The sequence below is a fragment of the Lolium rigidum genome, chromosome 3 (genome assembly GCF_022539505.1).
Source record: "Lolium rigidum isolate FL_2022 chromosome 3, APGP_CSIRO_Lrig_0.1, whole genome shotgun sequence".
NCBI classification, from domain to species: Eukaryota; Viridiplantae; Streptophyta; class Magnoliopsida; order Poales; family Poaceae; genus Lolium; species Lolium rigidum.
In genome coordinates, this window is record NC_061510.1 from 45067526 (window position 1) to 45092498 (window position 24973).

General features: G+C 46.9%; 2 protein-coding genes across 2 annotated transcripts; one reads left to right on the forward strand and one right to left on the reverse strand.

The window, feature by feature from the left end:
* Window positions 1-11688: 11688 nt before the first annotated feature.
* Window positions 11689-14621, forward strand: LOC124695894 (probable fructokinase-5). Its single transcript, XM_047228699.1, has 5 exons — window positions 11689-12021; window positions 12469-12716; window positions 12838-13129; window positions 13735-13887; window positions 13997-14621. Exons 1-5 carry the CDS (start codon window positions 11689-11691, stop codon window positions 14384-14386), a joined length of 1416 nt encoding a protein of 471 aa, XP_047084655.1. The 3' UTR covers window positions 14387-14621.
* Window positions 14622-15554: 933 nt separating this feature from the next.
* LOC124694761 (probable myosin-binding protein 4) lies at window positions 15555-18975 on the reverse strand. The gene is made up of 3 exons (XM_047227712.1): window positions 18830-18975; window positions 17446-18732; window positions 15555-17368 (listed from the first exon to the last, which is right to left on the reverse strand). Exons 2-3 carry the CDS (start codon window positions 18440-18442, stop codon window positions 15864-15866), a joined length of 2502 nt encoding a protein of 833 aa, XP_047083668.1. The 5' UTR covers window positions 18443-18732; window positions 18830-18975; the 3' UTR covers window positions 15555-15863.
* Between the last annotated feature and the right edge of the window lie 5998 nt (window positions 18976-24973).

Sequence of the window (24973 nt, forward strand, 5' to 3'; positions counted from 1 at the left end):
TCCGTCTACCCTCGATCCGAGACAGATTTCGGCAAGACCTCCCCGCCGCTCTCCCGATACACGTCTCGCCGTAAAGCCGAGAGGGGTGTGCATCCGGAGAACAACGGGGAGGCGCCGCCGAAATCCCGACTCGGATCGGGGTAGAGCAGTGGAGAACGTACCCAACTACGCATCCGCCGACTGTCCCGATAAATGCCGTAAGAGTTACGCTTCATAATATGCGAGACCACTAATGCATATTTATCCGCGTAACCCTTACGGTCGGGAAAAGACGCCTAGGTATCGCGACAGACTTGGTGATCTAGACCCACAAAAAAAACCTAGGTGCACGAGAGGCGAACGGATTCTCACCCTCGAAGCGTGATCGACAGCCGGCGAAGAAGACCAACGACCCTCCGGCAAATTCCTCCGGGAAAACGGTCTCTCCGAGCAACGCTCCTCAAGCACCCCGACAACGCCGGCCCCTGTGTCCACCTCGAAACATCGTCTGCATAGCGAGAAAACTAATTAGCGATAAAAACCATTTGTTTCCTCTAAATCCAACTATTATAAATACACTATTTCTAATTGTGCCCTAAATCCCATTACTAAAATAATTTCTATACTAAACTATTCTATTTTTTATGCAATTTTATTTTAACTACAAATTAGCATGCATAATATGTTTTAACTACCCTAAATACAATAAGTAATCTGCAAATTTCAAAAAAAAAAGAAAAATGCACACATACTGTGAGGGCCGGCAGCGCTTTGCGGGCGAGCAGCAGCGGCAGCTGCGGGCGAGCAGCGGCAGCTCTGCGGGCGAGCAGCAGCAGCTGCGGGCGAGCGGGGGATGGCCGGGTGCAGCTGCGGGCGGGGGAGGGCCGGGTGCAGCTGCGGGCGGGGGAGGGCCGGGTCGGGCGGGCGAGGGAGCGGCGGGCGGGGCCGGGCGAGGGAGCGGCGGGGAGGGCCCGGACGCGGCAGCCGGCGGGGATGGCCGGGTCGGGCCGGCGAGGAAGCGGCAGCGGCGGGGGGGAGCGGCAGCCGGGGCGGGGGCGGGGAGGGTAGATCGAGGCGGCGCGTGCGGCGGGCGTGCGTGCGGCGGCGCGGCCGGTGCGAGGGGCGGCGCGGCGTGTGCGGCGGCGGCGTGGCGGCGGCGGGCGTGCGTGTGCGGGGGAGGAGCTAGCTAGCGCCTGTTTGTCTGTGTGGAGGAGAAGGGGGGTCGGGCCGACACTTCCTTATCCTCTGCCTTTGCCGTGCGAGCTGCCTTTGCCGTGCGGCAAAGGGGCTTTGCCGTGCGCCAGGGGGCGTTGCCGTGTGCTCTTGCACGGCAAAGATCTTTGCCGTGCGCTTTTGCACGGCAGAGGTCTTTGCCGTGCGTTTGTGCACGGCAATGAATTTTTTTTTAACATTCAACAATGCTTTCTTTTAGTTTAGGGTGTATATGCACCCTGGTGTAGAAACATCGTGTCCAATTACTTTTTCCTACAAAAGTTAATGTATTTGGGATATCATTTGTGATAAGGGGGTGAACATGTGAATTGTACCAGATTTTGTTAGTGAGTCTCACACCCCTAGGATATGTGCCAAAGTGTGCCTAACCTGGCTTTCCATGTGCATATGGACTAATCAAAACCAAACCTATCAAAAAGTATGATGGTGGAACCTCGCGCGAGAGATCTAGGGGGTAGACCCCCGAGGCACGCAGCACCGCCGTTATCTGGGTGGGGACGACCGCCGGAGCACCGGAATGCCACCAAAACTTGCATGTGGACCTAGGATATGTGTGAAAGTGTGGTGGAATGTGTGATCCACCAAATGGTGCAAGGCATAGCTCCCATGTGTGAGCTTCCTCTCTTTCGGGCGATAACACTTGGAAGATTCCTCGACTTGTAGGTCGAAGTGTCCCGCTGCGGGTATACCGGAGGCTATAGTGTGCCAAATGGTGCCAAACCTTGCTTTCCATGTGTATATGGACTAACCAAAACCAAACCTATCAAAAATTATGTTGGTGGAACCTCGCGCGGTGAAATCTAGGGGGGTAGACCCCCCGAGGCACGCAGACAGCCATTTTCGGGGGGAACGACCGCTGAGCACCTGAATGCCACCAAAACTTGCATGTGGACCTAGGATATGTGTGAAAGTGTGGTGGAATGTGTGATCCACCAAATGGTGCAAGGCATAGCTCCCATGTGTGAGCTTCCCTCTTTCGGCGATAACACTTGGAAGATTCCTCGACTTGTAGGGCCGAAGTGTCCCGCCGCGGGTATACCGGAGGCTATAGTGTGCCAAATGGTGCCAAACCTTGCTTTCCATGTGTATATGGACTAACCAAAACCAAACCTATCAAAAAGTATGTTGGTTGAACCTCGCGCGGTGAAATCTAGGGGTAGACCCCGAGGCATCCAGATGACCATTTTCGGGGGAACGACCGCCGGAGCAACTCGAATGCCACCAAAACTTGCATGTGGACCTAGGATATGTGTGAAAGTGTGGTGGAATGTGTGATTCACCAAATGGTGCAAGGCATAGCTCCCATGTGTGAGCTTCCCCTCTTTCGGGCGATAACACTTGGAAGAATCCTCGACTTGTAGGTCAAGTGTCCCGCTGCGGGTATACCGGAGGCTATAGTGTGCCAAATGGTGCCAAACCTAGATTTCCATGTGTATATGGCCTAAACCTATCAAAAAGTATGATGGTGGAACCTCGCGCGGAGAGATCTAGGGGGGTAGACCCCCCGAGGCACGCAGACCGCCGTTATCGGGGGGACGACCGCCGGAGCACCGGAATGCCACCAAAACTTGCATGTGGACCTAGGATATGTGTGAAAGTGTGGTGGAATGTTTGATCCACCAAATGGTGCAAGGCATAGCTCCCATGTGTGAGCTTCCCTCTTTCGGGCGATAACACTTGGAAGATTCCTCGACTTGTAGGCTGAAGTGTCCCGCTGCGGGTATACCGGAGGCTATAGTGTGCCAAATGGTGCCAAACCTTGCTTTCCATGTGTATATGGACTAACCAAAACCAAACCTATCAAAAAGTATGTTGGTTGAACCTCGCGCGTGAAATCTAGGGGGTAGACCCCCGAGGCATGCAGCACGACCATTTTCGGGGGAACGACCGCCGGAGCACCGGAATGCCACCAAAACTTGCATGTGGACCTAGGATATGTGTGAAAGTGTGGTGGAATGTGTGATTCACCAAATGGTGCAAGGCATAGCTCCCATGTGTGAGCTTCCCCTCTTTCGGGCGATAACACTTGGAAGAATCCTCGACTTGTAGGCTGAAGTGTCCCGCTGCGGGTATACCGGAGGCTATAGTGTGCCAAATGGTGCCAAACCTAGATTTCCATGTGTATATGGCCTAAAAAAAACTAAACCTATCAAAAAGTATGATGGTGGAACCTCGCGCGGAGAGATCTAGGGGGGTAGACCCCCCGAGGCACGCAGACCGCCGTTTTCGGGGGGGGACGACCGTCGGAGCACCGGAATGCCACCAAAACTTGCATGTGGACCTAGGATATGTGTGAAAGTGTGGTGGAATGTGTGATCCACCAAATGGTGCAAGGCATAGCTCCCATGTGTGAGCTTCCCTCTTTCGGGCGATAACACTTGGAAGATTCCTCGACTTGTAGGCTGAAGTGTCCCGCTGCGGGTATACCGGAGGCTATAGTGTGCCAAATGGTGCCAAACCTTGCTTTCCATGTGTATATGGACTAACCAAAACCAAACCTATCAAAAAGTATGTTGGTGGAACCTCGCGCGGTGAAATCTAGGGGGGGTAGACCCCCCGAGGCACGCAGACAGCCATTTTCGGGGGGAACGACCGCCGGAGCACCGGAATGCCACCAAAACTTGCATGTGGACCTAGGATATGTGTGAAAGTGTGGTGGAATGTGTGATCCACCAAATGGTGCAAGGCATAGCTCCCATGTGTGAGCTTCCCCTCTTTCGGGCGATAATACTTGGAAGATTCTCGACTTGTAGGCTGAAGTGTCCCGCTGCGGGTATACCGGAGGCTATAGTGTGCCAAATGGTGCCAAACCTTGCTTTCCATGTGTATATGGACTAACCAAAACCAAACCTATCAAAAAGTATGTTGGTGGAACCTCGCGCGGTGAGATCTAGGGGTAGACCCCCGAGGCACGCAGACCGCCCTTATCGGGGGGGGGGGGGACGACCGCCGGAGCACCGGAATGCCACCAAAACTTGCATGTGGACCTAGGATATGTGTGAAAGTGTGGTGGAATGTGTGATCCACCAAATGGTGCAAGGCATAGCTCCCATGTGTGAGCTTCCCCTCTTTCGGGCGATAACACTTGGAAGATTCCTCGACTTGTAGGTCGAAGTGTCCCGCCGCGGGTATACCGGAGGCTATAGTGTGCCAAATGGTGCCAAACCTTGCTTTCCATGTGTATATGGACTAACCAAAACCAAACCTATCAAAAAGTATGTTGGTTGAACCTCGTGCGGTGAAATCTAGGGGGGTAGACCCCCCGAGGCATGCAGACAGCCATTTTTGGGGGGGAACGACCGCCGGAGCACCGGAATGCCACCAAAACTTGCATGTGGACCTAGGATATGTGTGAAAGTGTGGTGGAATGTGTGATTCAGCAAATGGTGCAAGGCATAGCTCCCATGTGTGAGCTTCCCCTCTTTCGGGCGATAACACTTGGAAGATTCCTCGACTTGTAGGCTGAAGTGTCCCGCTGCGGGTATACCGGAGGCTATAATGTGCTAAATGGTGCCAAACCTTGCTTTCCATGTGTATATGGACTAAACAAAACCAAACCTATCAAAAATTATGTTGGTGGAACCTCGCGCGGTGAAATCTAGGGGGGTAGACCCCCCGAGGCACGCAGACTGACCATTTTCGGGGGAACGACCGCCGGAGCACCGGAATGCCACCAAAACTTGCATGTGGACCTAGGATATGTGTGAAAGTGTGGTGGAATGTGTGATCCACCAAATGGTGCAAGGCATAGCTCCCATGTGTGAGCTTCCCTCTTTCGGGCGATAACACTTGGAAGATTCCTCGACTTGTAGGCCGAAGTGTCCCGCCGCGGGTATACCGGAGGCTATAGTGTGCCAAATGGTGCCAAACCTTGCTTTACATGTGTATATGGACTAACCAAAACCAAACCTATCAAAAAGTATGTTGGTGGAACCTCGCGCGGTGAAATCTAGGGGGGTAGACCCCCCGAGGCACGCAGCATGACGCCATTTTCGGGGGAACGACCGCCGAGCACCGGAATGCCACCAAAACTTGCATGTGGACCTAGGATATGTGTGAAAGTGTGGTGGAATGTGTGATCCACCAAATGGTGCAAGGCATAGCTCCCATGTGTGAGCTTCCCCTCTTTCAGGCGATAACACTTGGAAGATTCCTCGACTTGTAGGCCGAAGTGTCCCGCCGCGGGTATACCGGAGGCTATAGTGTGCCAAATGGTGCCAAACCTTGCTTTCCATGTGTATATGGACTAACCAAAACCAAACCTATCAAAAAGTATGTTGGTTGAACCTCGCGCGGTGAAATCTAGGGGTAGACCCCCGAGGCATGCAGCTACCATTTTCGGGGGGAACGACCGCCGGAGCACCGAATGCCACCAAAACTTGCATGTGGACCTAGGATATGTGTGAAAGTGTGGTGGAATGTGTGATTCACCAAATGGTGCAAGGCATAGCTCCCATGTGTGAGCTTCCCCTCTTTCGAGGCGATAACACTTGGAAGATTCCTCGACTTGTAGGTCGAAGTGTCCCGCTGCGGGTATACCGGAGGCTATAATGTGCCAAATGGTGCCAAACCTTGCTTTCCATGTGTAACCAAAACCAAACCTATCAAAAAATATGTTGGTGGAACCTCGGGCGGTGAAATCTAGGGGGGTAGACCGCCGGGGCCCATATATAGACCGCTGTTTGGGGGGGGGAGACCTCCGGAGCACTTGAATCCCAGCCAAACTTGCATGTAGACCTAAATATGTTTGGAAGTGTCGTGTAAGGTGTAAAGCTGCAATAAATTGCACCAAATATGTGTGGGCGATAACACTTAGCAGACACCGAACCCCCGTTTATTTGCTCTGAAACCCTGATATGTTGGGGGGAGGGGTCGATGAAGATGTAGATTATTTATTTTATCGGTATACAGATTGTATTAAGTAACACTAACAAATAGTCTACAAAAAGTAAAAAACTAATTTTACAACAAATATAAGTATTAATATAAATATAAATACAAAAGAAGGAAAAGAAATAAAATTGTACTCTGTGCCGTGCAAACACGCACGGCAAAGACGTCGTTGCCGTGACCGCATCTTTACCGTGCGCCCTCATGGCCTCTTTGCCGTGCGGCGTTACTTTGCCGTGCGCCATCTGGCGGGATTGCCGTGCGAGGCTGCTTTGCCGAGCGCCGAGCTGTAGCTTTGCCGTGGACCTTTTGTTTGCCGTGCGTCTTTCCGCTGCTGCACGGCAAAGCTGTCATTGCCGTGCGCGAGGCGCACGGCAAAGAACTGCCGCACGGCAAAGGGTCACGAAGGCACACGGCAAAGAGGCGCGCACGGCAGTGAGACTTTTTCCCGTAGTGCATGGTCGTATTCGACGATCGAGTCGCCAGCGGGCGGGCTGGGAACCGTCTTTTGAACAAAGCGAATACGCTTCTGAGCTGCAATTCTTTTTGCATGCAAACATTTTGGGTACCGTCGGGTCCGGTTCATAGATTTCGAAGGCCCTAGGGCGAAACGACATCAGTGGCACCTTGTTCACAGAATCGCAGTAGCGAAGTTTTCTTATGGACAGGAGGTCATGCCCCCCCCCCCATCCCTACTCCATAATTATTTTATGCTAAATTTATATATATTACTTAAAGTTTAAGCATGATTGGTGTTTTGGCGCCTTAACAATCTCCGTCACACACAAAAGATTGGGCAAGAAAAATATTAGGATAATTTAATAAGAAACCAAATAGTATTTACATTTGAAAGATCCATGGTCTTCGAAATCTTGAAGAAGACGTTTGAAAATATTTATTTATGTTGATCGAGAAAACTATGTCATGATTCTTATTTTTACCAATAGCTACTTATATACACATGTATATACATACATATATATATATATCTTTAAAATTAATCATAAAAAAATATGAGGGTCGATGTTGTTCTGGATATTTGGGAAGGCCAGAGAGAAATCATATCTTCGGGAAAAGTATTTAAATACTTTTTTTTGTTAAAAGAAGTTGGAGTATAAGCACGGTAAGCTGCAGCTTGTACCTTGGTACATTTTATAGAATTGTTCTAAACAGTACATCATAAAGCGGAAATGTTGAACTAAATTTTTGGTAAAAGGCACGGTAAACTTTACCTTAGGGCATCTATATTTCTAGAATTATTTTAAACTCTACAACCTAAGTACAAGTATAAATATATCAAGTATGTAAAGAAATCTTGGGCCGGGGCCCTCGCTCTTGAAGGCCCAGGGAGAGCGCCTCTTTGCCCCGCCTTATGGGTCTGCCCTGGGTACCATGTTAATCTCCAGACGTGCATGTTCTTTCTAAGAGGAAAGGCCAATTTAACTGACGTCCAAGTTCTACCGTGTTAATTCTCCAACGACCGGCCCTTAATTTGTGTCACGTCACCCATGACAATAGAAGATATCAGGTTGCATGACATACTGACATTACAACAAAATACGTGCTAGAAAAATGTGCTTCTCTGCTTGTTTTTCTAAAGTTATATATACTTTGGTACAAAGGTTAACAAGGAACATAAAGAGAAATCCATAAAATGTGTATCGGCTCTATGAGCTTCCAATGCTCCACTTTTTTTTTTTTTTGCATTGAAGCTCTTATCTAAAAAGTAGGAATTGAACTACAAACCAAATGAAAGAATAAATCTCTGACTTCTGTCCTACTTTGCCCGGTCGTATGTTTTACATACTCCAGCCGTGCACAAATAAGTGTATTTCACTCTCTCTTTTTTGTCTAAGTTAAACTTTTTAATATTTGAATAAATTTAAAGAAAAAATATAAACATGTATAACATCAAATAGGTATATATTACTCCATAAAGTTATTGCATCAAATTGGTAGTATAGAATTATATTTTAAAACGGATGTAATGATGCTAATTTAGTGTTACTATAAATGTTGTCACATTTCTCCATAAAGTTGGTCAAAAAGTTTAATACTATTTGACTTAGACAAAGTTAGATGTACACTTATTCTGAGTAAACGTGGCGCTCCATTGCGGGGTTTGTGGATTCGTTCGGTCGGATCGAGTGCTGATAGTGGAGACCCTGCAGTACTAGTACTATGTCATAATGTCAAGTTTGGAAAAATTCAGTCTGGTCACGTTTCAATTGTCAGCTGCTGTTGTGCGTGTGCACTGTAGTACTGCTGGTGCTACGAGCCTACGACCAGCTGCGAGACATCAGCTTCCAAGAAAGTGGCAGAGTGGCGGCGACTCCAGGGTTCCTTTCCTTTTTCTTTTTTATTTTTCAAGTCAATGGTCCTCCCTTTTTAATTGTACCGCTGCGACAGGAAAAGTTGGTCAGTCAAAACTCAAAACTTAGATCACCAGGTACGAGGGAGAAAATGCAGTAGTGGTCAATCTTGGATATTCGCAGCATGAGTCAAAAAAGAAACGAGTAATAGATCCCTAAAAACAATCAAACCCGGAAAACATTTTCAGTTTTGGGGCAACTGGAAACGAGTCAACCCTCCTATCGGCATTAGCGCTAGCGACTCCCGAGCTTGATTTCACGATAAGGAGACTCAATTATGGCGTTAATAATGGGACAATCTATTTGACTAAGGCTGGCAATCGGGTCGGGTTTGACCGGGTCGACCTCTCTCAGACCCATGCCCATTTAACAAATGGGCGAGGTTCGTGCCCACGACCCTGCCCATGGGTCTAAGCGCATACCCATGTCCACACTCATCGGGTCACCTGACCCAATTGGGCACCCATCGGGTCTGTAGACAACCCATCAAATAGCACCATCTTAGCTTTGCAAATCCATCAGGTCGTTTACAAAACATTTTCCATTACAATACATGCGCGCAGGAGACACTCCGTTCAGGCAACCGAAAACAGATCACACTCAAGTCTTGGGTACTTGGTTTTGCGGTTCCTTATATAGGCAACTATCCCTATATTTATTGTTCTCTTGGTGGGGTGGTACTACCTGAAAGACTACAGATCCATGAATCACTTCAGGAGCTAGTGAGGCATTGTGCTAGTGAAAGGCGTGCAACCATGTCGTATTTTACATGGGCTGGTAGGAACTAAGAACTAGCTTTGGCACAAAATAAACTTAACACACGTTTAGGTCTAGTGTCTTGCTACCTAGCAACCAAGTGTTTCCTTTTGTGTGTGGTATCAAGTGTATTTACATCAAATAAAAGACTAATTGTTATATAGAATATATATTTATTTAATTATGAATACTAATCGGGCGACCCATCGGGTTACCCACGGGCACAACCTTATGCCCTTATCCTACCCATAACTAATCGGGTTACCCGTGGGCATGACCAATGGGCGAAATAGTCCACCCATACCCTACCCATTCGGGTCGGGTGCCCATGGGCGCCCAGACCCATGGGCAAGATTGCCGGCCTGATATTTGACACTCGCTTGTTTTTCAATTCATCATCACTCGATTTTTCTTCCAATCAATTGATGACACATGAATATTTTATTTCTATTCATGAAAACTGGAATTTTGTAATTTATAATGTACATACAAGTAATTTACATGCAATTTACAGTGGATATACATTTATTTTACATGTAATTACATTGTTAGTGGTTAGTAATTTTACTCCTAATTTACATGTAAATATGTTGTAATATGCGTAAAAGTAAGAGAGTAAACAAAGAAAAACGCAAGTGACTTACCACACGTGCAATGGACAGAAAAATCTGAGTGTTGACGAAACAAAAAACACTCGGTTGTCAAATAGCAAAAGTGTTAATATAACTTCGATTCTCAGCGAGAAGCTTTGATATGACTGGTTTCTAGTGAAATCGTGTCTTCTTCCAGTGCCTCCAAGAAACCGCCTCCATGGCCACCTTTCCGTGGGAGCACTGGCCAGAGCGGGCAGCCAATGAGAGCGCGGGCTTGGGGCATCGCTGGTTGGCCTCGTACTTATGTATGCGTAGTTCTCATAGTAGGAAGATAGGCATGAAAATAGAAAAAACAACAAGTGAGCCCCTAGGAATTTTTTAAGTAGTGTTCCGGTATCTATTTTGCCTGACTAAATTTTTATACCGCATACATGTTTCAAGTGTACTGGATATGATTTTTGGTACCAGTTTATGCGGGTCGGTAGGGTTGCTCTAAGCCACACGCAGGTCGCATCACCCTTAGCGGCAAATACTGAGACGGTAACCTACACGCGAGCAAGAAACAGGCAATACCAATCGATTTGTGTTGTAGTATAATCTTTTTCCTTTTTCTAGCTAACTAATGGTTGTTCTCTTTTGTGTACTTATTTTCTTTTACTTGTTTGTTATATTTTTAACATTTTATTTTTACATACTTTACCTTTCCATTTCAAATTATTTCTTAGTTTTCTGTTTTGATGCACTAAAATAAAATGTTCATGTAAAAACCTGAAACAACATGCTCTAGATGTAGACATATTTTCTTGTATTAATATCTAGTGAATATTCTTGTATTATAGAATAAATATTCAAGAATAAAAAATGATTGCCAAATACAAACAACATTCATGTAGTTTGGAGGAAAATATTAGATATTCACATATTTATAGTGTTTGTGTATTTTAAAAACAAATGTTAATGTATTAAAAAAATTATATGTATTGTTTGCTAAAAGTACAACAAAAACAGATGGGTTTTGTCATGGGAAGGATTTATACTTTGACAAAAAAATGTTGTAAAATAGAGTACTGCAAAATACAAAAAGTACATTTAAGTACACCATTGGTCCACAAACTTGGAGGAAATGAACACTTGGGTCCATGACCTCAAGAACGTCCATGACCTCAAGAACACAAGTTCAACACCTTTAACTCACTTAAGTGATCCAACTAGATTAATAAAATGGTTTGGATAAGGGGTGTTACCGAGTGTGGCGGGTACGGGTATGGCAGGCATTTCTATAACGGATTTCTAGAAAATGCCAAGACTTTGATCTCAAACCCATCTACTCCAGTATAAATATAAGGTGTAACAGGACATGTAATCAATTCTCCTAAATATATTGTTTTTTTCTAGCAATTTCATTGTCCAATTAGATTGTATGCAGCTGATGGGGACAAAGTTAGATGGTGAGTTTTTTTCGGCGACTTCATCGACTGCTATGTATGATGATTGTTGCATCCTTGAGAGCGAATTTGAAAGTTAGATTTCAGTTTGCAACAGAAAGGCTAGCCATGCTTTTCATTCAATTTATTCATGTAGTATTTTGTTGGACCCCCTACCGATTATCTTGGGTACGATTGGTGAACGATGTAACTTTGTTCTCTGATCACCCACATAAAAAAGAAAAAGCTCACTAAAATAACTATTTTTAGTAATGGAATAGATTCGGCTTATATAAAGAGAGAGTAATAATACAAAGAAAAAAATTCGACACTGATGCAACTTGGAGCTGCTCCATTGGCATCATCACATTATCGCATCTCTTCCACATCCTTTTCCAATTTTGCGGTTCCCTCCCGCATCCTCCCTCATTCCCTTCTCCGATGCCTCTCCAAACCCTAAACCCCGCCTCCGTCTCCCGCGCCCCGCTCCCGCTCCCCCGGCGCCACCCGCCGCAGCCCCTCCCGCCCCGCCGTCGCCTCGCCGGCGGCGCCGTCCGGCCCCGCGCAGCCGTCGCCGTCGCCGTCTCCAGCGCGGTCAACGACGAGGCCAGATGGCGGCCGCCACCCGGGGCCAGGGAGGGGAAGGGGACGGATCTCGCCACGCTTGGCAACCTCTGCGTCGACGTCGTGCTCAGCGTCCCCTGCCTCCCGCCGGCGCAGCGCGATGAGCGCCTGGCCTACATGGAGGGCCTGGCCGCCTCGCCGCCCGACCAGGTCCAGCTCCAGCCCATTCGCTTGTCTGGGTGCGGGAATCTCTGCACTCACCACCAAATTGTTTTTTGCCATAGTGATAATTTAGGGTTCTGTGCTGCTCAATCCTTATAATTTCTAGTTAGAAATGGTATTGGGCCAGCATTTGTCGGGCCTGTATTTTTTGGACTGTTGTTTTGGTTTTAGATGCTCATCCTGCTACTGCGATATTTACTGTGATATTTCGGAACTGTGTGGATGGAGGGGAGTGGATAACTGAAAGCTGGGGTGTAAAAACTATACCCATTCCATTTGTTTCTGACTGTTGTATTGTGAATTCTTGACGGTGAAAATTGCAGATACCAAAACTGCTGAGGTTCATGTTTCATTAGAAATCTCAATTTCATTATTATGCTTTATGTAATGTCCGTTTGCTAGCTGTTCTGAGTATGTCTTTTATCTCCTGAATAGAAATATTGGGAGGCTGGTGGGAACTGCAACCTGGCCTTTGCTGCGGCTAGGCTTGGGCTTCGCTGTTCCACACTGGGGCATGTAGGAGAGGAAGTTTATGGAAAGTTTCTTCTTGATGTGCTCCAAGCAGAAGGCATTAATGTTGTTGGGATGCTTGAAAATACTGATGCTACTGCATGTCGACATGCCTATGAGACACTTCTGTGTTGGGTTCTTGTGGATCCGTTTCAGAGACATGGATTCTGCAGGTTAGTTCTCATGCACTCCCTATTTATATCAAGAATAGATTAGCTAATATTCTTGATCATGTGGTTTCTGTGGTATTTACTTATGTAATACTTATCGGTCTTTCCTTCTTTGCAACGTCAGCCGTGCAGACTTTAGTAAAGAACCGGCTTTCAGTTGGATACAGAAACTTCCAGCAGAGACCAAGACAGCTATTCACCACTCTAAAATATTGTTTAGCAATGGATATGCTTTTGATGAATTTTCCCCTGATGTGATTGCATCTGCTATTGATTGTGCGATTGATGCGGGAACGTCAGTATTCTTTGATCCTGGGCCTCGTGGAAGATCTCTCTTAAATGGGAACCTGGATGAACAGAGAGCACTTGAGCATGCTCTGAGGCTCAGCGATGTTCTCCTTTTGACGTCAGATGAGGTTAGTTCACCTATATATAACTATAAGCACTGAAGTTGGATGGGTTTGCAGGATTATGGCTGTTTTACTATTCGATTATGTACGCCACTGGGGCACCTGTTCTATATTCGAGTTCTGTGCTGATTTAGAGTGATGTCAATGCCTCTATAAACCTTTGTCACTGAACTGGCTTTGCATGCCTTCCTGAAAGTTTTGATGTTACTTCTGTTTACAGAATAGTGATCATATGTTCAATGCAATAGGTATCTTGTAGTCATATTCATTCGCTTGATGGGCTTCTCTGTGAAAACAAACCAACTATAAACTGCATACGTTCTGGATTCTTTCTTAGGTTCATACTATTCCAGATTTTCTTCATATTTGTAATGCCTTCTGTAACTGTTGATGTTCTAGTTGGCACATTGAATTTTGTCTGAAGTTAACTATATAAAAAAAATACTTTTCCTGAAATAAGATTGAGAGGTACTCCACTGGCAAGCACCAATTGCGTCTGTAAAGATTTTATTTCCTGAATTCAACCTGACTTAGAAGAAAGTGGCACCAGGGAAATGTACTTGCATTTTGTCGCCTCATTTCTCACATATTCATGTTTATTGTTATGACAGGCCGAGTCACTAACGAACATCCAAAACCCGATTGAGGCAGGGCAAGAGTTGCTAAGAAGAGGAATCCGCACAAAATGGGTTGTCATCAAAATGGGTTCCAAGGGATCAATCATGATCACTGAAAGTGCTGTTTCATGTGCGCCTTCTTTTAAGGTATTTGCTTTGCTGATAAAGGACCTTTGTGAACCGCTGCAAAATTAATTACAGTTATTTTCCTGAATTGCTATGTTCTTTGTATTCACTGTGCTCTATATTTCTGTAGATTCGCGTTGTGGACACAGTTGGATGTGGGGATAGCTTTACTGCTGCTATAGCTTTCGGGTTCCTCCACAACTTGCCGGCGATTAGCACACTAGCCCTAGCAAATGCAGTTGGTGCTGCAACCGCCACCGGATATGGGGCAGGTAGGAATGTTGCTCACCTAGATAAAGTACTACATCTCTTGAGAGAATCTGATATCAACGAGGAAGAAACAACATGGACCGAGCTGATGGAAGGATGCTCAGCCTGTCCTGAAGTTTCAGTCCTGTCCAAGACTCCAATTAATGGTGTCAGCAAGCCCTTTGTGAATGTTGTACCTGTTTGTGGTGTGGTTACTGACCTCTTGTCGATGTTAGAAGTGGCACCGGAGTGGAGTGCTGTCCAGGCTTAGTGCCATGTTGAATAGTAGATTGTTGTATTTTGTTTTGCATCCGTACAGTTTCTTTACTACTTCATCACGCTGCCCTCAGGTGATGGATGATATTTGGAAGCCAGGCTCCAATGGAAGCTATTGATAAGCATGTAGTTTTTATAGCTTTTTCCCATTTTTAGTTGGATTATGGTAGCCATCAATAACTGTGCAGTGTCTGTCTGGCATATGAAATGGAACATCCCAATTCTTATCATTCTAATTTAACAGTTTGATGCCAAGCAGTGCCTTCAGCCAAACCATGCTATTTTTCATCTGTTACTGCTGGAGCTCTTTGTCTACGGAGTATTACTAATTGGGATGAGCCAGTGTAAAATCTGCCTTTTAAGTGGCTAGCTGCAATCTTGCTGGGTGACATGTCCAACATATAATGGGAAGTTTTGATGTTTTTAAACATAGGTGCATTGATTATTTATTATTGAAGTTTCCAAATATAAATTCAAATTTGTGCATTGAGTTACAATCTTTCTTGATGCACATATGGAATTTGTATCTGATTTTTTGACACAAATTTTACTATTAAATGGGAGTTGGGGTTGCTATGTTCCTCAAACATTTTTTACAGACATCAAACACGATCACTCGCAAAAGTCTCCCCTCAACATCATGTGAGACTTTTACAAGTGATCGGATGGTCATGATTTCTCTAATATTTGATCGGATGGTTTTTTGAACGCCTTGAGGAGTTTTGTCTCCCGCTATACAGATAATTCCTCCCGGTGCCGGATGGGGTCGTAGACAGGAACCATCATCGACTCAACTCCCAGAACGTTAGTAGGAAGCCTTTGCTGGCAATTTGCAAATCGAACCATGCTCCGAAAACCTCTTTTTACTGGCTCTACTATCTACCAGAGTGACGTCAGCGATAACGTCACCCATGTACTGACCAATTCTTTGATAAAATTATAAAATATAATTGAAATGTAACTGAAACACGATTTTTGGTGAAACATAAGTGAATGCCCGAGCTGGAGCGTCATGCCATCAGAGAGAGGGAGGGAGAGAAAGAGAGAGAGAGAAGCTCCACACTGTAAATGTAATGTTTACAGAACGGGGACACGCTACCCATGCCTGACATTAGCAGATCTTCCCTGTATTGTTGATGGCTGCATTATCTACTAACAAAAACTGAGCTTCAAATTGTTTAATTTCTATTTCATTCTGGTAATAGAACGGGGCATTGTGCCCTGATCTTCTACAAAAGCTACTCTAATGGAAGAATCAACCTAAGGCTACAGTTTCCATAGATATTCAGTTCATTTGGTAGACCTGTTACAGTGCAGGTCTCCAGAACAACCTGTACTAATCCTACAAGCTATACTATACATTTTGATTTTCCACAACATGTTGCTGAACATTCGAAGTGATTACTCATTGCCAACAGATGTACTACAACTATGGCCTATTATTACCTTCTGAATGCTGAATAACTTTGAACTCATAAAACTGTTCTATCTCTCTGTTCAGTAACGGTTCTTCGCAGCTCCCGCAAATGAGTAGTTATCTCCTGCACATATTGTTCTCCATCATTGCTACATTTAAGAGAAATCAATATCTGCTTGAGAAACTTCTGATCTGCTTCAAGTGCCATGAATCTACTATTTAAGAGTGAAATTTCCTGTTTAATGCTTGTCACTGCACTAATATTATCGTCATCTGGGTGAGAGCCTGAACCAAAATATTTTTGGTTCTCAACAGATTGGTTTTCATCATTTCGCTGAGAAGAGACTGATTCATCATTCAAGTGTTCCGGAGGCAATAGTGAACTGCGACATTCCGATACTGGGTTTTCTACATGATGGCCAAGCACATCACTTGGGTCATCTCTCAGAGACCCATTCTGTAGACCATCATTGGCGCTACCCAAATCATATTTTTGGTTCTCAACTGATTGATTTTCATCATTTAGCTGAGAAGAGACTGATTCATCGTTCAAGTGTTCCGGAGGCAATAGTGAACTGCGACATTCCGATACTGGGTTTTCTACATGGTGGCCAAGCACATCACTTGGGTGATCTCTCAGAGACCCATTCTGTAGACCATCATTGGCACTACCCGAATCATATCTATTCGTGCACGGTATGCCAAGTGTTTCCTCCAATCTTCTTAAGGATTCCAAGATTTTGGCCTTCTCATCTTCAAAATCAAAAAAGGTATTCCTCACGAAATCTGAGCTGTCCAAGACTCTGAATCCCATATCTCCATAAGTAGCATCAACTTTTCCGAGATCAGTTGATTCACCGCAGAACCTGCTCTCATAATTTTCGAGTTCAGCTTCCAGGTCAAGCATTTCTTTCTCTCTTTCTGTAAGCAAGTCATTTAGCTTTTCAATTGCTTCTTGGTCATGATCAGCCTGCTCTTCCATCATCCTGAGATACTGCATCGCCTCCATGTGCATTGCGGCCTTTTCCACTTGCAACCTATTGATCATAGCCATCGCTTCACTTGCTGCAACAGCTGAAGCACTCCGTTCTGCCTCAAGCTCCTTATAAAGGATACGTAAGTTTTTCTTGTTAACCTCGCATTGCTGCTTCAGGCTCTCAAGGGAGATTTCGCCTTCATCTTCACTTGTACCATGGGAATCAGATGGTTCCAGATTGGCATCAGATTGTCTGTACTCATCAATATGTATGCTGATTCTGGGACTAGCAGCCAGATCACTCCATGGGCCATCAAAGCCTCGGGCAGAAGACAATTGGGACATGAATGTCCTCACTTCTTCCTGTGTACTTGAGTTGGTTTCCTTAGCGGACATTACTTCAGACCAACGAGGAGATCTAAGGTCAGCTCTACCACCAGGAGCATTTTTGTTGTGGTTGAAATGAGCATCTGTTGAACTGGTTCCATCATATGCAGAAGTGGCAAAAGACTTTGTAGCTTCTTCGTCGGCGCTTCCTGAAACACCCTCTGAATTGCTGACTTCCTCAATACCAACCAGAAAAGCTACAGAACAAATTTAACATACTCAGAAATTGTTTGAGTTAGATAACGATTATAACATTTTGGAAAATGAAACATACTTTTTTCTTTTGGAAGCTCCTGGTGAACTTGCTCAGGCCCAGCCATCAAGTGCATGTTGAGATCGTTGTTACTCGCATTGACCTGACTCCAGTTGATTTCCTCCAAGCCATGCCCAATAGTAGGGTCTAAAGATTTTGCAGCATTGCCTTTGTCAGCTGTAGTATTCAATGGAACTAGAGGAATGGTGTTCATCGGCTTTGTGGGAATAGTAGTCTCAGAATGAGATGTTGACAAGATATTGCTGCTGGTGATCATAGGTTGCAGATGTGCATCATCATATGAGATATCTCTGGTTCGGTGTCGAGCTTTATAAGGGACTGCATGATCATTGTCATTGTCATCGCCATCCGAGACGTGAATCTCGGAGTCAGAATCACGACAGGCATTTAGCTTTCTGTAACCTCCAGAAGGCAATTGATCACAATCCTCATCTGAAGAATGACCAACACTTACCATGGCTCTGCTTCTCTGCTTCACTTTCCTCATGCCATCATCTGGAGACCTGCCACTCGCCTCCTCAGATATCCTGTGTGCATTACTTCTCTTCTTGAATGGTTCTGAACAACAAGAACATAGATGTGTGTGCCTAGACTGTGACCGAGTATCCGGCTTCTCCTTAGCACTCATGTTTGTCAGGTTACCTGGCTTACCAACCGATCCAGAGCATGAAAGAAAGCATTTTTCACATAAACCATCAGAATGTGCGAGCTTGCTGTGAATCTGGCAATATGACAAACGCGCGATTTCCAACCTGTGTGCAGCACAAATCAGTTCTTCAGAGAACCAGGACTTTCCATGTAGAACCTTGTCTAATCTGGAGCACAGCATGCACGGTGACCGAATCCTGCAGATGCGTGCGAACCTTGTTGCGGTATAGGACACCACGGCAATCACCAGGAGCATTACAATCAGGAAGCACTCGCTGAGGGCATGGCACAGCACCGACCAGAATTGCCGCGAAAAGTCTCGCGACCTCGCACGAGCATTCACAGCCATGAAAGGTCAGGGCACTACTCCTAATTTGCATATAGGTTGCTCAAAGGCCCAATCTTTCATGTGAATTTTCCCATAAGTGCGGCACGAAGATACTCAAATGGCACCAAATTGTAAATGTTGAAAACAACCATCCTGCAATCTTGGCTACTTTCTTCATGTTCCATAAGATGAAACTTTTCCCCAAGAAAACTTGGCCAATGCTGAAAAGGTCTGCAATTATCACGATGCTGTCAGCCTAGCAACAGTTTTTCCCCAATCATCTCCAATTGGAGCACAGTACCTAATCTATCCTGGAAAAAAAAAATGCTCCGAATTAACATTTAGGGTTCATATGCACACCACATCATGCAGATTCAAAGAAGATTGTACTCAGGAATCGGAACATACCAGCGTTGTGGATCCTCAATAAAGAACCTGCGATTCCCCAATTCAACAAATTGGGGCTGATGCTGGAGAGATCGTATTGCGGAATCAGACAAGAAGCCCAGAAATGTGGGGAAAAGATCCCCAAGAAATTTGGGGGAAAAAAGATCCTTGGTTGGAAATGGGAGGGGAAATGGCTCGCTTCCATTGTCCGTAGCATTGGAGAGGAGAGAGAGGGAACGGGTGTCCGCCGTTTCTTCCCGAAACTCCGCATTTCTCTCTCCAACCTTTGCATGTAGTTAGAGGTCGAGAGATTTAAGCATAGCCTCACGTTACCATGGCGAAGAAAAACACCAAATGGTGGAGGAAAGAGATCAGAGGAACAGAGTAAAACATGCAGAACTACCACATACCACATTACAGACGGTGTTGTCCGAAAACTACCAGCGTTAGGCTAGGCGACACTTAACTACCAGCTCAGAGGTCAGGTCGAGACGCGCGGCACTGATCGGTCGAGTTTAGCGCTTAAGCCATTTGTTGGACGGAGAAGGACTGACGGCCGTTAGGGCACGCCTGTACAGTGAGTCAAACGCACCCGAATAAGTCCCCGACCGCACCCGAAGAAGTCAAACGCATCTCCCTCGTCTGTGTCAATGGAGCGTGGAGGTGGCGGCGGCGGGGTGGAGGGGGACGGCGGAGCTCTGTTCGGAGGGCGCCCCCGTTTCGTTAGAAATGTGTTGTTCGGGCCGGACTTCAACATGGGGGCCGTTGATTTGGACTCTGGAGAGGAGAGGGATTCGGAGGACGAGGAAAGCTCACCGGAGGAGCAGGACCCGCCGCCACCTTCTCCCTCTTCCGAGATGGCTTGCTCGGTGGCGGGCAAGAGCCACACAGAGGATCCGCTTAGCCACTACCAATCGCCCAGCAGGTAATATTTCTTCCCTCTGTCTTTATTGTGCGGACGATTTCATCAATTGTTCTTGCTACCTTCTCTGCAATTAGTGATGAACACATGTTTGTGCTGTAGAAATAGGCCATCTGATGACATGTGGGAGCTGTATTTTCAATTCGATGGTGCGAAGTTCGTGCAAATCAGTATGCCCCGTATCGACATTAGGTTTCTGAATTTCTTATCGTCTATCATGGAGAAGGAAGGATACGGCATGTGTGATTCCTTGTACTATGTAAAAGATGAAGGGGAGGGACTTAATGGCCTTGCTCGATTGATAGCAATTTGAAGGTGGAAGAAATGGTTAGGAAGTATGAACATGCTAGGAAATTGGTTCTGACAGTAATGAGGGACAAGAGAAAGCTATCAATTGTGGTTTCTCCAGTGAAGCCCTTTGGGAGAGGCAGATCACCTGATGATGATGAGGTGGATGGTCATTATCCAGACCATCCTTTGCAAACATTGTCTCCTGTCCTTACTTTGCAGACACAAACTGATGAAAATGAATGGGCACAAGAAGAAGCACAACAAGATGAAGATGATGATGGAGGAGAAGCATCTGATGGCAAGATGACGTTTTGGTATCCATGCAATTATTACTCTGTGGGTGCTGAAGAAAAGAGGAGAAAAGAGGCAGAGGAACTTGAGAAGACAATAGCTGAGTTGAGGAGGAAGAGAGCTGATCCTTTGGAGCACTGTGAGGGAGAAACTGATGTTGAAGATATATTTGACACTCCAACTGTTAATTATGAAGACATGTTGTCACAGATGCCAGTGAAGAAGAAACCCGAGAGGCGAGGCCCTACTCGAGATCACACTCCCAAGTAGAGGAACCTGTGAAGGATGAATGGGCTCCATCCGATGAAGAAGATGGCCTAGGTTTTCTTGCAGAGGAGGATGATGATGGACATGAACCCGTGCCATTCAATGCAGCCAAAGGGAAGAAAAAGCGTAGGCCAAGAAGCAACCGAGAGAGGACATGGTATGATGAAAACAGGGAGAATCCTGAGCAACAATTCACACCAAGACTTTGTTTCAAGGATGTTTATCAGTTCAGAGAGGCACTGGCAAGGCTGCACATTACTCAGGTTAGAAATTTCCACTACCACAGGAACACACCTGACAGAATCATCTGCTTCTCACCAATCACTGTCTTCAGTTCATCTTGTGCCATCTTCAGATCCTTGTGCAGCTTGCTAATCTCATCATGCAGCTTGAACTTTTGTTCAAAATGATCTAGAGCATCACTAGTTCTACCATGCTTCTGAGCACCATGCATTTCCCAAAGTTTTCCCAATGCTTTCTTCAAGTTCATGGGCCATTCACCATCTATCCATTTCACATAATCACATCGACGCCCATCCTACAGAAATCAATCTATATAATTATTTTCTCAGGTACATATTATCTACTACTACACAATTATGATTACTGCACAGAGACACACACCTGGACATCACATCCAAGAAACCTCCTGCCAGTCTGCCATCCCTCGAAAGCCACAAATCTACCAGCTACTTTGCGACATTTGCAGCGAGCAGCAGGTAATCATCATCTGACCCGCAATACTCCGAGTCATAGATGGTATTCAGTGCCTAAACATTGCATTTTCATTTCAATCAGTGAAAGATCCCCAGATTCCCCACATTCCCCATATTCCCAAGACCACAATAGATGGAGATGCAGAGAGCGAACTCACATCATTGTCGCTATCGAAGCTCTCGTAGTCTGATGACTCTTCACCATCACCCCACGAGACCATCACCGGCGGCGGCTAGCTCCACGCGCTGGCGGCGGCGTGAACAGAGGAGGAGGACAGTGAGATGGGGAAAGAGTGAGAGCTGGGGCAACGAAAATCGGCCTAAACGGGTTTTTATTTGCCCACGCTGACGCCCTAACGCCGTCCCTCCTTCTCCGTCCAACTTTGCCGACGTGGACATGGCTTAAGCGCTAAACTCGACCGATCAGTGTCGCGCGTCTCGACCTGACCTCTGAGCTGGTAGTTAAGTGTCGCCTAGCCCAATGCTGGTAGTTTTCGGACAACACCGTCTGTAATGTGGTAGTTCTGCGTCATTTACTCAGACGAACACTAGCATTTATCCTGTAATAAATTACACACACAAAAGGCGATAGTTTTTAACAGAATGCTAAGAGAATAGCTTACAAACACCAACACACAAAAGCACACACCAAAAACACAGCACAAAGCTTGATCGTTGGAGTTCTCAACCACCAAGCAAAGCCCTACACTTGAAGCGGCGACAGTTGACACTCGAAGGGCTCGTCATCGAGGAGAAACCATCACGTGCGTACATCAAAGGGCCAAACGCCATGGTCCGTCTCCGAAGCCGAAGGAAGCCCCTGCTCCCTCGCCCTAAATCGAAAGACACCGTACCATCGGCCGGAGTTGCTCACCCTAGATATCAGACGGATGGGGGACACTGAGACCAAAGAGCAAAGGCCGGGGCTGGCCACCAAAAACAGCCAAGAATACCACGGGACCAACTCCACCGCCGGACATGAGAACTCACCCGGCCTAACGCAAGCTGAAGGTGCCACGAAGGAACATCAACACAAAGAAAAGGCGCCCTCGTCGGAGAACCAAAGAAGAACGCTGCAGAGATAACCCGCCGCTGCCTCCAACCGAGATGGACCATCACAACACTGCCCCTTTACCCAAAACGACGACTTCAAGGAGGACACCATATCGGAGGCATAGACGCCACCCATTCCGACGGTAATTGGGTTTTCACCCGGGCAGAAGGGATTGGTAGGAGGAAGGGGAAAAATATCTCGACAGCACCTTCAGCGAGGGATGATGCCCGCAGGCGTCACCACCGTCATGGCCACTGGCCAGGGATTTCTCCCGGAGGTCCCATCCCCACAGCCCACAGTGATTCCAACCGAGATCCGACGACCAGGCGCGACCACGGATCCGACAGAAGAAGGATGTCCTTCAAATCTAGGTGCGTGACGCTATAGAGATCAACACACTAGACCAGCACCTGCCACCGAGCCGCTGCCCATGCAGCCGAGCACAGCGGCCAACATCCACGCGAGCGCCACCCTGCCGGAGAGTCGACGCCGCCCACCAGCCTAGGGTCGCCGCCCTAGCTTCCCAAGCCCCCACCGAAGAAGAAACCCATAGAAGCCCCCCTTACCTCAGGCCGCTAGCCGTCGGAGCAAGAGGAGTCCACATTGCCCCCGCCTCGTTCAAGACGATCCCAGCACGGAGATCCTCCACCTACACACCGCGTGGGGGGGGGGTGGGGGTGGGGGCGACAGCTCAGATCCCCGCCGCCCCCTTCACCGGCGACGCAAGCTTAGCTTGGCGGTGTCTCAGGGGGCGACGATGAGGGGGGAGGTGGGAGGGGAGCGACGGCGCGGGGCTAGGGTTTCGCCTCCTCGGTCGCCAGGAGGAGGCGATGCGAGGACGGCGAAACGTTTTGAAAGATCGAGATGTCGCCTAGAGGGGGGGTGAATAGGCAATTACAAACTCTTGCGGATTTGTCTTGTAAGAATGCGGAATTAAACTAATGTTTAGTTTACAAGGACAAACCCTAAATATGCTAAGCTCAACTAAGTGTGACAATGGCAACTAGAGCTAAGCAAGATAGGCACAAGATATATGTAGCACAAGTGATAGCAAGATATATGTACTTCAAGCACGATGGCTATCACAAGGAAAGAGAGCTCGGGTATAGAAATAACCGAGGCACGCGGAGACGAGGATGTATTCCCGTGTTCCCTTGCTTTGCAACAAGGTACGTCACGTTTGGAGGAGTGGAGGTCCCACGAAGGATTCCCCGCGCCACGAAGGCTCACCCTATTCTCCGAACCACACCCACGAAGGATAATGGCCCTTTCCTTATGGTTAGCTTTTCCTCCGCTCCAGAGATGGCAAGCTCCACAACCACTTCACAAGCTCCACGAAGGAGAAGCCCGGGCCTCTTCACAATCTTCTTGAAGAGATCACCGGAGCACCAATCACCAAGCCAACTAGGAGGTCACCCTCCAAGAGTAACAAGCTCACGGTCTCTCACTCGAACAAATCGTGGTGGAGAGCTCAACACTATGCAATGATGCAAAGCAAGAACACCGGAGGTGTTCAAGTCCTTCACACTCAAATCCCACCAAAGCAACGAATGCTAGGATGAGATTGGAGAGGAAGAACAAGGGGAAAGTCAACCAAAGACTCCAAGATCTAGATCCCAAGAGATTCCCTCACTTAGAGAAGAAACGGTTTGGTGGAAGTGTAGATCTAGATCCCCTCTCTCAAATCCTCAAATATGAGCAAGAATGGTTGGAGGATTCAAGGGGAAGAGCAAGTTCTTCAAATAGTAGCAATGGAGGAGAGAGAATGGGAAGAACTAGTTGCTCAAGGTGGAAGAAGGGTCTATTTATAGCTAAGGGGGAAAAATAGCTGTTGGGGGAAAAAGACAGAAAATCGGGCAGAAAAAATAGTCAGAAAAACGGCCCAGCCGGCTGCCAGGCCGGCCGGCCGGATTTGGCGCTGATGCGGCCGGTGGCCCATCCGGCCGGACCGGCCCAGCAGCCGGGCGGGCTGCACAGGCGCGCGCGGGCGGCGGATAGGGGGGAGGAGCTCGGGTCCGGAGCAGCGGCCCCGGTCGGGCGGCGGGAGGTGGCCGTGTGGCCGCGAGGCAAACCGGCGGGCCGGGCCGGAGTGGACCGGCGGGCCCAGCCGGACCTGCCCCGGATGGGCACAAGCGCCCGGGCCGGTTTCGGCCGGGTGGGCCGGCGCGGGGCCCGGCAGGCCGGCCGACCGGCCGGCTGCTCCTCCTCCTTTTTTTTCTTCTTTTTCTTTTCTTTTTATTCTTTTCTCTTTTCCCCTTTTCTTTAATAACTTTTGCTCCCGAACCCCGATTCGAATGAAACCAGTTTTGTTTGGAAGACAACAACAAATGCTATCCTATGGAAAGTGAAAACACAAGAATCTATAGGAGGGGATTTTATCATGAATATAAAAGGTAGAACCTTATATCATGAATAACCGGTAAAATCACCCAACCTCGAAAACGCAATAGAAGATGCATGCGGATTCCGTTTTCGATGAACTTGGGCTTGTTGTAAAGCTAGCAACAAGCTCAAGAACCTCACATAGAGAAACACCAAGAAGCAATACGGATATGCAAAGTATGCAAAGGATTGAGCTCCCTAAGACGATGTGATCAAGTTACCCAACCGAAAGCCCCTCTTAA